Below are 14,737 nucleotides of genomic sequence, written 5' to 3' on the forward strand. Positions count from 1 at the left end.
CATGTTTATACATGTGTATTGTAACTCACAGTATATGAATACACATGTTTATACATGTGTATTGTAACTCACAGTATATGAATACACATGTTTATACATGTGTATTGTAACTCACAGTATATGAATACACATGTTTATACATGTGTATTGTAACTCACAGTATATGTATACACATGTTTATACATGTGTATTGTAACTCACAGTATATGAATACACATGTTTATACATGTGTATTGTAACTCACAGTATATGTATACACATGTTTATACATGTGTATTGTAACTCACAGTATATGAATACACATGTTTATACATGTGTATTGTAACTCACAGTATATGAATACACATGTTTATACATGTGTATTGTAACTCACAGTATATGAATACACATGTTTATACATGTGTATTGTAACTCACAGTATATGAATACACATGTTTATACATGTGTATTGTAACTCACAGTATATGAATACACATGTTTATACATGTGTATTGTAACTCACAGTATATGTATACACATGTTTATACATGTGTATTGTAACTCACAGTATATGAATACACATGTTTATACATGTGTATTGTAACTCACAGTATATGAATACACATGTTTATACATGTGTATTGTAACTCACAGTATATGTATACACATGTTTATACATGTGTATTGTAACTCACAGTATATGAATACACATGTTTATACATGTGTATTGTAACTCACAGTATATGAATACACATGTTTATACATGTGTATTGTAACTCACAGTATATGAATACACATGTTTATACATGTGTATTGTAACTCACAGTATATGAATACACATGTTTATACATGTGTATTGTAACTCACAGTATATGTATACACATGTTTATACATGTGTATTGTAACTCACAGTATATGTATACACATGTTTATACATGTGTATTGTAACTCACAGTATATGAATACACATGTTTATACATGTGTATTGTAACTCACAGTATATGAATACACATGTTTATACATGTGTATTGTAACTCACAGTATATGAATACACATGTTTATACATGTGTATTGTAACTCACAGTATATGAATACACATGTTTATACATGTGTATTGTAACTCACAGTATATGAATACACATGTTTATACATGTGTATTGTAACTCACAGTATATGTATACACATGTTTATACATGTGTATTGTAACTCACAGTATATGAATACACATGTTTATACATGTGTATTGTAACTCACAGTATATGTATACACATGTTTATACATGTGTATTGTAACTCACAGTATATGAATACACATGTTTATACATGTGTATTGTAACTCACAGTATATGAATACACATGTTTATACATGTGTATTGTAACTCACAGTATATGTATACACATGTTTATACATGTGTATTGTAACTCACAGTATATGTATACACATGTTTATACATGTGTATTGTAACTCACAGTATATGAATACACATGTTTATACATGTGTATTGTAACTCACAGTATATGAATACACATGTTTATACATGTGTATTGTAACTCACAGTATATGAATACACATGTTTATACATGTGTATTGTAACTCACAGTATATGAATACACATGTTTATACATGTGTATTGTAACTCACAGTATATGAATACACATGTTTATACATGTGTATTGTAACTCACAGTATATGAATACACATGTTTATACATGTGTATTGTAACTCACAGTATATGAATACACATGTTTATACATGTGTATTGTAACTCACAGTATATGTATACACATGTTTATACATGTGTATTGTAACTCACAGTATATGTATACACATGTTTATACATGTGTATTGTAACTCACAGTATATGAATACACATGTTTATACATGTGTATTGTAACTCACAGTATATGTATACACATGTTTATACATGTGTATTGTAACTCACAGTATATGAATACACATGTTTATACATGTGTATTGTAACTCACAGTATATGTATACACATGTTTATACATGTGTATTGTAACTCACAGTATATGAATACACATGTTTATACATGTGTATTGTAACTCACAGTATATGTATACACATGTTTATACATGTGTATTGTAACTCACAGTATATGAATACACATGTTTATACATGTGTATTGTAACTCACAGTATATGTATACACATGTTTATACATGTGTATTGTAACTCACAGTATATGAATACACATGTTTATACATGTGTATTGTAACTCACAGTATATGAATACACATGTTTATACATGTGTATTGTAACTCACAGTATATGAATACACATGTTTATACATGTGTATTGTAACTCACAGTATATGAATACACATGTTTATACATGTGTATTGTAACTCACAGTATATGAATACACATGTTTATACATGTGTATTGTAACTCACAGTATATGTATACACATGTTTATACATGTGTATTGTAACTCACAGTATATGTATACACATGTTTATACATGTGTATTGTAACTCACAGTATATGAATACACATGTTTATACATGTGTATTGTAACTCACAGTATATGAATACACATGTTTATACATGTGTATTGTAACTCACAGTATATGAATACACATGTTTATACATGTGTATTGTAACTCACAGTATATGAATACACATGTTTATACATGTGTATTGTAACTCACAGTATATGAATACACATGTTTATACATGTGTATTGTAACTCACAGTATATGAATACACATGTTTATACATGTGTATTGTAACTCACAGTATATGAATACACATGTTTATACATGTGTATTGTAACTCACAGTATATGAATACACATGTTTATACATGTGTATTGTAACTCACAGTATATGTATACACATGTTTATACATGTGTATTGTAACTCACAGTATATGAATACACATGTTTATACATGTGTATTGTAACTCACAGTATATGTATACACATGTTTATACATGTGTATTGTAACTCACAGTATATGAATACACATGTTTATACATGTGTATTGTAACTCACAGTATATGAATACACATGTTTATACATGTGTATTGTAACTCACAGTATATGAATACACATGTTTATACATGTGTATTGTAACTCACAGTATATGAATACACATGTTTATACATGTGTATTGTAACTCACAGTATATGAATACACATGTTTATACATGTGTATTGTAACTCACAGTATATGTATACACATGTTTATACATGTGTATTGTAACTCACAGTATATGAATACACATGTTTATACATGTGTATTGTAACTCACAGTATATGAATACACATGTTTATACATGTGTATTGTAACTCACAGTATATGTATACACATGTTTATACATGTGTATTGTAACTCACAGTATATGAATACACATGTTTATACATGTGTATTGTAACTCACAGTATATGAATACACATGTTTATACATGTGTATTGTAACTCACAGTATATGAATACACATGTTTATACATGTGTATTGTAACTCACAGTATATGAATACACATGTTTATACATGTGTATTGTAACTCACAGTATATGTATACACATGTTTATACATTTGTATTGTAACTCACAGTATATGTATACACATGTTTATACATGTGTATTGTAACTCACAGTATATGAATACACATGTTTATACATGTGTATTGTAACTCACAGTATATGAATACACATGTTTATACATGTGTATTGTAACTCACAGTATATGAATACACATGTTTATACATGTGTATTGTAACTCACAGTATATGAATACACATGTTTATACATGTGTATTGTAACTCACAGTATATGAATACACATGTTTATACATGTGTATTGTAACTCACAGTATATGTATACACATGTTTATACATGTGTATTGTAACTCACAGTATATGAATACACATGTTTATACATGTGTATTGTAACTCACAGTATATGTATACACATGTTTATACATGTGTATTGTAACTCACAGTATATGAATACACATGTTTATACATGTGTATTGTAACTCACAGTATATGAATACACATGTTTATACATGTGTATTGTAACTCACAGTATATGTATACACATGTTTATACATGTGTATTGTAACTCACAGTATATGTATACACATGTTTATACATGTGTATTGTAACTCACAGTATATGAATACACATGTTTATACATGTGTATTGTAACTCACAGTATATGAATACACATGTTTATACATGTGTATTGTAACTCACAGTATATGAATACACATGTTTATACATGTGTATTGTAACTCACAGTATATGAATACACATGTTTATACATGTGTATTGTAACTCACAGTATATGAATACACATGTTTATACATGTGTATTGTAACTCACAGTATATGAATACACATGTTTATACATGTGTATTGTAACTCACAGTATATGAATACACATGTTTATACATGTGTATTGTAACTCACAGTATATGTATACACATGTTTATACATGTGTATTGTAACTCACAGTATATGTATACACATGTTTATACATGTGTATTGTAACTCACAGTATATGAATACACATGTTTATACATGTGTATTGTAACTCACAGTATATGTATACACATGTTTATACATGTGTATTGTAACTCACAGTATATGAATACACATGTTTATACATGTGTATTGTAACTCACAGTATATGTATACACATGTTTATACATGTGTATTGTAACTCACAGTATATGAATACACATGTTTATACATGTGTATTGTAACTCACAGTATATGTATACACATGTTTATACATGTGTATTGTAACTCACAGTATATGAATACACATGTTTATACATGTGTATTGTAACTCACAGTATATGTATACACATGTTTATACATGTGTATTGTAACTCACAGTATATGAATACACATGTTTATACATGTGTATTGTAACTCACAGTATATGAATACACATGTTTATACATGTGTATTGTAACTCACAGTATATGAATACACATGTTTATACATGTGTATTGTAACTCACAGTATATGAATACACATGTTTATACATGTGTATTGTAACTCACAGTATATGAATACACATGTTTATACATGTGTATTGTAACTCACAGTATATGTATACACATGTTTATACATGTGTATTGTGGTATTAGTAGTTTTCTCTTCAATTTTCTAATAAATAAAATGTATTTTTATGTTATGAAAATTTTTAAAATTAAAAAGTAAGTTTGATATAAACAAAATAATGTGATCCTTAATGTTTACTTTTTCTTAGTTAAGTTAGAGCGTTTTAAATAGTTGTTAGGTTTAAAAGATGTTCCTTTAATGCGTATCAGAACTGGAGTCTTAAATGTTGTTTTAAGTTATTGCTTTATTTCTGTTGTGAGTTATAAACACTAAATTCTATGAAATTTGAAATACCGAAAAATATTTTGAAATTGTTACAATGTCACAATCTTATAAATATTGTTTTAAAACACTTATCATTTTAAACAACAATCGTTGACAATTTTCACAAATTTATTAAACGCAACAATTAAGTATTACAAGTCGCAAATAAATATAAAAAATTAAAAAAAATATGCCAACAGGTAATTTTTAAAACTCAATGAATTTTTAAAAATAAAAATTCAAAAAAATCCAGTTTATTACAAATAATATAAAGTTTTTAAATTTCAGATTTTTACTTTTGAATGTTTTTAAGTAAATTGTTTAGATTAAAAAATAAAATAATAAAATTTAATTTTTATTTTCAGAAAAAAAATAGCACAGTGGCAGAGAAGTCTTTTGCTGCTGGAACAATTGCTGAGGTATAGTTTTTTTTTTCTTAATAAATATTTTAATGGTTTGCATTTTGAATATTTGCATTATTTCAATCATTTTATAATTTTAAATAAAAGATCATACAAGCAATGGGTGTATCAATAGGAATTTACGTTCAACCTTTAACACCGTGGTTAGTTCAATTTTTGCAAGATTCTGATGAAGAAGTCAGAAGTAATGCTGCTTTTGGTTTAGGTGTACTTTGTGAACATGGTGGAGATGCAGCAAAAATGTAACATTGTTTTTTAGTCTTTCAATAATATTTTATTATTTGTTAATTGTTTTATATATATATGTGTATGTTTATATATATATATATATATATATATATATATATATATATATATATATATATATATATATATATATATATATATATATTTGTGTGTGTATAAAGTATGTATATATATGTATATAAAGTAAGTATATGTATGTATATAGTCACTTAGCAAAAATGAAAAAATATATAAAATAAATAAATAAACTAATGCAAGTAAACTCAGGGAAAATTTAAAAATATATAAAACTAATTAGATTTATCCGAATTTTATTACAAACTAATCTACCTTTTTAAACCTGCAATAAAAATAAACAAGTTTATGCTACAAGAATTCATAACTTTTTTTTGTAAAAACATCCACCCTTTGCCTTTATTACAAACAAGTTTTGTCCTACAATTGATTAACTAATTTAAATAAGTTTAAAAAAATCTTTCTACAGATGTTTTAAAATTGACCACAATTGAGTTGTTGATAGGGGTGAGATATCCGAAAAACCGGATATCCGGTCCAGTTTGTTAAAATGGGATTCGGATTTTAACAAACTGGACCAGATAACCCATTTTGAGTTAAAACTTTCAACTATGGGTGAGCAAAAAGCTCACCCATAGTTGAAACCATAGTTTCCAACCATAGTCACCCATAGTTAGCAAAATCATAGTCACCCATAGTTAGCAAAACCGAACCAGATATCAGGTCCGGTTTTGCTAACTATGAATTTATGAACTATGAAAAACAGAATATTCGGTTTTGCTCACCCCTAGTGTAGGGAACCTTTTTCCTGCCTAATGATCCAGTTGTTCCCATAGCAACTCAATTGGGTTGAAAACTGTGGATTGTAGCAGCCATATTATAATTGTTTGTTCTCTGCAAGCTTTTTTTTTTTTTCAATTAGTTTGTACAGTGTTTGGATGTGTGTTTTTGTTGAACACGCAATTTGGCGTTTTCCACATGACATGGCATTTCTTCTTATATCTTATGATATGCCTTCTTGTCAAGAATTCGGTTAATTTTCACAAGATTACTGACAAGATTAAAAGTAAATCAGCCCCACACCGTTAGGCTGCAGTCTGTATACAATGTGGATGGAATTTTTCAGTGGCTGTTTGTCTCACAGAGATCCATCTCTTTGTTACAAAAACAACCAGTTTAGATTTGTCTGTCCACAACACATTTTTCCAGTTTATTTCTGTCCAACTTTTATGAGCTGAAGCCTGTTAAAGTATTTTTCTTTAAAAAAGGTTTTTGAATAGCTACCATTAAATCCAACTTCAAGAAAGGTCATATTTTTTGAAATATATTTATTATGAGCGGCATTAAAATTAGATGTTATTTCTTGGACTGGTAATCATCTATTTTGTTTACATGAGAGTATAATTGACTTGTCTTCAGTCTTTTGTTTTGCAGTGACGTCCACTTCTTTTCCTATCTTTATTTGTACCAGTACATTTAAACCAGCAAATAGTACAATTTTTGAATATATCTGGTAGAACAACTGTCATTTGCCGAAGTTACAATTGTAAAACTTACTTTGAATAATAAAATAGATTTTTTGATATTTTATAGTTTTTCTAATTTTGAACTTTTAGCAATACAAAAATGAAGAAAACATATTATGCATTATTCATTTTAAAAACATTGACAAGTTCATTTTAATCAAATTACTTTATGGCTTATAAACTTTTAAAATTTAATATCAATTAATATAAGTAAAAGCTGATTAAATTTAAATTATATATATTTATATATAAAAACTTATTCTAATAAAAAACTATTAAAATTTAAAGAGACAAGAAAAAACCTTTTTCCTGGCAGCATATATATATTTATATACAATAATGTTATAATAACATAATATTGTGTTTTGAAACAAATTTCGAATCAAAACTTATATATTGCTAACTTGAAAAATATAAGCAAATATGATGACAAATAATAAGAAAGCAAGTGTAGATTTTCTGACTATATAAATACTAATTAACCTAAAAGATATTTCTAAACTTTCTACTATACTTAATCTTGAAGATTGCATATGTATTGCTTAGGAATCTACAACCTTTACTAGATCATTTAAATGATACTTTAAAAGCTAATGTGATTGGTTATTAGGCATTGACAAGTTTTGAGATTTCCAAATTATACTTGTCACAGTAGGAATAATAAAAGAACTGCTGTAACAAATTGTCACCTCTATGGCTGGATATCCTAAAACTTAAATTACTACTTAAATAAACTCACCCTTAAAAATAAATTAATTATAGTTTTTTGGCCAACCGTTTAGTAGTACATCAAGAAATGAAAACCTGTTTAAAAGTACCTTTTTCCAATAAAATGAATTATTTTTCATTTAAATAAATAAACAGCATGACATACTTGACATTTTTATGTTATTATTTGATATTTTCATTTAGATATAAGTTTTTATGTTTAACATTGTTATGAGGTCTTATGCTTTTTACATTGTTTTTTCGACTAATTTTAACCATTGTTTAATTGGCATGTTTTCTTCGACAGCTTTCCTTCGACAGCTTTGGCAATTGTTAATGTTAAAAGATTTTTAATTATTAACATTAATGAAAAGTAATCAAATAAAAAAATTTTTTCGAAAATACTAAATCATAGTCAGGAAGGGTATGAATTTTGGTGACATTTTTGATATGCATTTGTTATTAAATTTTATTTAATTTAAATTTTATTTAAATTAAAATTAAATTATAAATTTTAAATTAAAGTTATAAAAATTTCTGGGTCCTTAAAGTATAAAAAAAAAATTTTTGACAACTTACCCCATCCTGGGTTGTATGTTGACGAAATTTTTTTATTAATTTATAGTTTTAAAGTTATTGCCAAAATAAATAGTAAAAAAGTTCTATAATTTTTGCAGCAAAATTTGTGCAAAATTTATAGAACTTTTTTTATTACTTATTTTGGCAATAATTTTAAGCTAAAAATATAATATTTCTTTCGATTGCAGTGCCTCAGAAACCCTAAAAAGTGGCATAAATTATTTATGAAAAAACATAATTAATGTGTTTTTAGGTTTTTTCTGGGTACAGGATTTCATTTTTAAAATTTGAAAATTAAATCTGACCACTCTAATCAGCATTTTAAGGTATAACCATATAAGGGTAGGGTGTATCAATTTTTTTTTTTTTTTTCCTCGCAAATTTTCAAATTAAATTTGCGAGAATTTGGTAAAGAATTATAGGTCATTCCAAATCTGCAAAAAAAAAAAAAGGATGTCTTGCCAAGGTGGGCCACATGCTATAAAAGGGAAAATGACTAAAATATGACAATGTAAAGAGGAAAAATTATAACTAAAAAAATATTTTCTTTGTAATTTTTCAAGAAAAACTTATTAATTATAAAGACAAATAAAAAAAAATCATATTTGGTTGTTGTTTTTTTTAATTCATAAAAGTTTGAAAAATTAGGCATTTTTTTTATATTTTAGACAGGAAATTCGACTGTAGGCGTGAACTTTAATGATGATGGTCACGAATATGTAAAACTTAAAGATCCAAAAATGCCTTGCTTTGATGATACACTTTTTTGATACAAGTTAAAATAATAAAAATACAACTACCAAAGAGGAACAATTATAATTTCAAATGATATTTATTTGATTAAATTTATTTATATGCTGAATTTTAAAACAGAAATTTCTATGTAGTATGCTGACGTTAACTTAAACTTAGTTAAATTAATTATCCAATCAAAAATCAAATAAACGGACTAGAGGTTAAAAAGTTATTTTAAACATCCAAATAAAGATGAGAGGGTTTAAGAAAAATTCAATATCACTAATAACAACCCTCGGAATTTGGAAAAATGAAGGTTGGCAATATATTGCCGATCTCAAACTCTTAGAGATCGGCATCAGGTCGGCAAAAAAAGTTTGACACAAAGGGGTTACCATAAAACAGAATCGAGGTAGGCGATTTTGTGCCGACCTCAAACACTTTTAGGTCGGCGTTGCCGAATGCCGATCCAAGTACCAAGTTCAGCATTGCCAAATGCCGACCCAAATACCGAAGGCTGCTAATAATCAATATTACTAATAACACAAAATGTTTAGTGAAAAACTAACATTAACTTTTATAAGGGCCTTACTTATATCATTAGAGAAGCAATTCTTAAGTCATCAAACATTTTTTGAACGCAAACTTAATCTTTTTATAACTTCTACAATCCCAGTTTTATTAGGAAATGCCTTCGCATTTTTAAAAGTTCTTCTTGCAGTATTTCCATCGTTTGTGTTTCCAAGTCCAGATTTTGCAATATCAACAAGTAGGCTAAGTTTTTCCATGCATCTGGCTCGGCTGAACTTTTTTCTGCTCTGCACAGAATTTTGTGCTAATTTTGCCTAACGTGCTTTTGTGTAGCTTGATGAGACTTTACATTAATTTTGTAGCCTAGATGTAATATGAACATAAATGTTTTAATCCAGCACCATCAAAAAAATTGCTTTTTTTTAAATTAATATTAAAAGATTGCATAATTAGAATAAAAAAATTAAAGATAAGATAGTTTCATGTTCCGAAAAGATGGTAGAGAAGTTCTTGTGTTTCTTAAATGGCCAATCTCTGCTCTCTCTGTTATCTTTCTAACTCGATTACATCCGTCTTCTATTTTTCTAACTTGTTTACATCCGTCTTTTTCACTTTTCATAATTTTTTTAGAATAAAAATTAATTTTTAGATTTGAAAATATTTTTTGTTGTTGTTGTTTTAAAAATGTTTTCCATATTTTAAGAAATAAAATTACATAAAGAAGTTATTTCCGCTTTTTTTTAAGGTTTTTGATTGGTCTAAAAATTATGTTAAAAACACGACAAATTGTCTGTCCGCAAAACTCGCTTCTAATTCAAAAGGTTTATTTATTGCCGTAAAAAAAGTTAAAAAAAGTTTAAGAGCAAAATACATAATTTTTAAAATAAATTTTTTATCAAAACGATAACCCTAATGTTTTGAAAAATAGATTTAAAAATTTTTAGGCTTAAAAATAACTTTTTGTCAAATTTATTTTTGGCTACTTTTTAAGGTTTCAGAAGCATTGTGCGCTAGTATCAAATGATTCTTTGTTTATTAAACCAAAACAGTAGCCCACCCTTATTCAAGTTAAAAAAATCAAGGTTAAAAAGAAAGGAAAAATTAATTTTATAAAAATATATTTTTTTTCATAGTAAATATTATGAGCCAACTAGTCCTGTGAAATTTTTTCTATCTTAACTAAAAAACTTTTTTTTTTCAATAAGCAGCCTATAAAAGAAAACTGTATGGAAATAGAAAATCAACTCTGACTGTAATTTTTTTAATAGTTTTTTTTTCATACAACCTTTTCTTCGTAAAGTAAATAGGAAAAAAACGCAAAAGCTCCGATATCTCATATGCGAGTGAGTGAATCCTTACGATACTGCAGTGAAAGATAATATGATCAAGTAGAAAGGTTCCATGTAATTTTCAGCAATTTCTGAAAAAAAGGCTCTGAAAATTAGTTCAATTTGTCAACTTGTCTGTTGCCAACTAGCCCCAGTCTCCTTTATGCATAGAAAAATGTTTATTGTTTTAAAAAAAGAGCGAGCAATTAAAATCTAGCGCGCACTTTTTTAAAATGCGCACTATCACCTTAAATTTTAACCTTCAAAGTTTATACGCACAAAGGCATATTTAATTATAAAATTGCGCCGATTAAATGGGAATTAAATCTTTTAATCGGAAGCAATCTTTTACGAAAAGTTAATTTTATGATATATAAGAAAAGTTCCTTGACCAAACGGAAACCAGAAAAAATGTTTAACGTGAAATAAAAATTTAAACACCTTTCGTTGTCAGTTTTTTTGTTGAGCAAAAAAAAAAAAATTATGACTTTATTCCTCAAAAATTAATTAAAATTTCTTAGATTTTATGTTAATATTCTACAATCTTTGTTCAACTTGCTGAATCAGCAAAAGCAGCCTTCCCTTGTCCAAGACAATGTTTGCGGTGCTGTTTCTAGAATGGTAATGGCATCTAAAGAATCTCTACCGTTGCAGCAGGTATTGGGTTATAATAACTTTTCTTGATATGTTAATTTTAAGATTTTTTTAATGCTGTGTTTCTGTTAGGTATTGTCGGTATTGATCGATTGCCTTCCAATTAAGGAAGACGAAAGGGAAAATGAAACTGTTATGAAATGCCTTTCAAACCTTTACGTTACCGACAGCTGCATTGTAAGTTGATTTTAAACGTTTTACTAAAATTTTATTATAATATAGCGGCGACGATTACTTTATTAAGTTACTTTCCTTATTATTTTTATGTTATTTTCACTTAGCATGCTGATTGCATTCAACAATTGAATGTGTTATGTTAGAAAGATTTATAGTACTAAATTTTTTATAAATAGAACGAGCGCTATTTCTTTTTCTGTTTTGCGTTGGAGTTTTTGCGTTATACAAATTTGTGTTGCGCATGACGTACGTTGTTTACGACCTTCTCTTAGTTTCGAATGCTTGCGTATTGGGAATGTTTTTAAATTGTCTGGTGCGGCAAGAATACTTTGTAATATGAAAATATGTAAACAAATTAGATTAAAGCATTATTCTTATTTCCATTTAGCTGTTTCCATATTTGCAAAAACTTATTCCTATTTTCATCGAGTCTCACGGCAACGAAAACTCCGGAATAGAACTAGGTTGGTTTTTTGCTTACAAGATAAATGATCCAAATGTTTTTGTTTAAGGACTTTAAATTTAATATTTCGGTTTTTTTTTTTAGCTACACGTGAAAAATTAAAAATCGCAATTGAAGATATTCAAAGAAAATTTCCTTTAGAATTTAATCAAATAATATCCACTCTTGCTCAAAAATAAATATATTTAGTTTTTTTTTTTTTTTTTGTATTAATTTAAAGCATCGCGTATATTTCGTTTAGAAAGTTACGTTATCAACAAAATTTAGTAAAGCCTTGACAATGGTTTCCACTTTTATCAATCTTTATGATTCGCCGTTACGATTTATTATTAATTTTGAAATAAAATAATTAAATCCCGGAAAAAGAATATACCGTTTTTACAAACGGGTTGATAAGTTTGAATAATTTTATAAACGATCCGAAATTCCTTTTTATAACAATAAAAATCTTGCTTTATAATTAATTTGTATTAATAATAATTAAGAAAATAAGTTGGTTTTTCAAATATTCTAGGCTGAAAATATTGAAGAAAAATAATGATATGTAATATTTAAAACTAAATATCTGATTTTTGCGTCTTGAACCCCCTGTGCCTTTATTCCGCCTATGTTAAATTTTAACATAAATCTTAGATACCGAAAGATATTGTTTGAGACGAATTAACATTTTTTCGGCGTAACCGGTTTATTTGTAGCTGTTTTTTCAACAGTGATCAGAGTTTGACCATAGTAAAGAGGGCCTTATGGATTAAACAGGATAGAAAAAACGTTAAATTGAACTAAACAAATATGTTTTTGGTGCATGTTTTGGTAAAATTGAAAATAATTTTAATCTTTGTGTTATAACGGTTGAAATCTTTTCATCGTTATGTAAATAGTATATCTATATACAATCTTTCAAAATATTGAGTTGGAAATCTAAAATCATTTAGTTATTATTTTCTTGATTTCTTTAAACAATGTTAAGATACAAGCTTGGTAAAATGCTATTGTATATTTAAATTTGACTGTTTAAACTATTTGCTAGAATATCGCAAAATTGTTTTTAAAACAAGCCTTACTATTTAAATAATTGAATAAAAACAGTAAAAAGAACTATGTTTATGAATTTATTCGCTTAATAAACGTGTTACTTGTTTTTTGCGTGTATTGCATTAAAAGTTTCGGGTGTAACTGTGATATTTGTAACTGGTTGAATAGAGATTCGCATCTTACCTGTTCCTAATCACCACATGAACAGTAGTAGTAATTTTTTGCTTTGACCTTAAGACATTTAAGTTTTTTTTGTTTAATAGATTCTCTAAAACTTAGGTGAAGTCACCTTAGTTTTCACGAATTAAATGGTTAAAAAGTTAAAACACTTTGTCGATCAGAAAATTTTTTGTTCATACGGAAAATTGGAAACTTAACGCCAGCTTACGTTCCACAATCATTTCGAAGCGCCTAAAAAATTCGCACGCTGAGTTTAGATCAGATGCCTAGGGGGAATTTATTGCTGCATGATAATAGATAGAGCGCCAATTTTAAGTTTCTTGTTAAACTATGTAAAAAAAACAAATTAATTTTATCTAAAACATGATATTTTAATAATATTTTCCCTTTTTTTTTTAATTAACATAAACATTATTTTGAAATTTGCGATATATATACCTAAAATAAGTTATTTTAGCAAAAAATTTTGTTAACATTTGCAACATTCCTCTTGAAAAATTTCAAATATTTTTTACATTTTTCAGGGCTAGAAATAGTTGTTAAACAGAAATATGATATTTGTCTTACTAAATAACATGAATTATGCAGCGATAAAAAATAGTGAATAGTTTTTTTTCTTGTTTTTTTTTTTCTTTTTGTTTGGTTTTATTTTGAAACTCATTAATAAATTTGATCGAAAATAAAATTGGGCGCGTTACTTACGCTTGCTAAACATCGCGCAACCATGCCGCATTAGCTTAAAAGGTATAAAAGCTGGACTTGCGCATTTCTTTTATGACTAATCTACTTTCTATTAAAA

At 27.1% G+C, this 14,737-nt stretch overlaps 1 protein-coding gene across 1 annotated transcript in view; it reads left to right on the forward strand.

Moving 5' to 3' along the window:
- LOC100201488 (importin-4) overlaps window positions 1-12,922 on the forward strand; it is a 97,741-nt gene extending 84,819 nt beyond the window's left edge. Inside the window, exons 32-37 of the mRNA XM_065820630.1 lie at window positions 5,708-5,761; window positions 5,852-6,006; window positions 11,954-12,089; window positions 12,159-12,263; window positions 12,652-12,727; window positions 12,811-12,922. Of these exons, the coding sequence (XP_065676702.1) occupies window positions 5,708-5,761; window positions 5,852-6,006; window positions 11,954-12,089; window positions 12,159-12,263; window positions 12,652-12,727; window positions 12,811-12,905 (621 nt within the window). The 3' untranslated portion in view covers window positions 12,906-12,922. The remainder of the gene's footprint in view (window positions 1-5,707; window positions 5,762-5,851; window positions 6,007-11,953; window positions 12,090-12,158; window positions 12,264-12,651; window positions 12,728-12,810) is intronic.
- Window positions 12,923-14,737: the final 1,815 nt, after the last annotated feature.

Source organism: Hydra vulgaris, chromosome 15 (assembly GCF_038396675.1).
Source record: "Hydra vulgaris chromosome 15, alternate assembly HydraT2T_AEP".
Taxonomy (NCBI): domain Eukaryota; kingdom Metazoa; phylum Cnidaria; class Hydrozoa; order Anthoathecata; family Hydridae; genus Hydra; species Hydra vulgaris.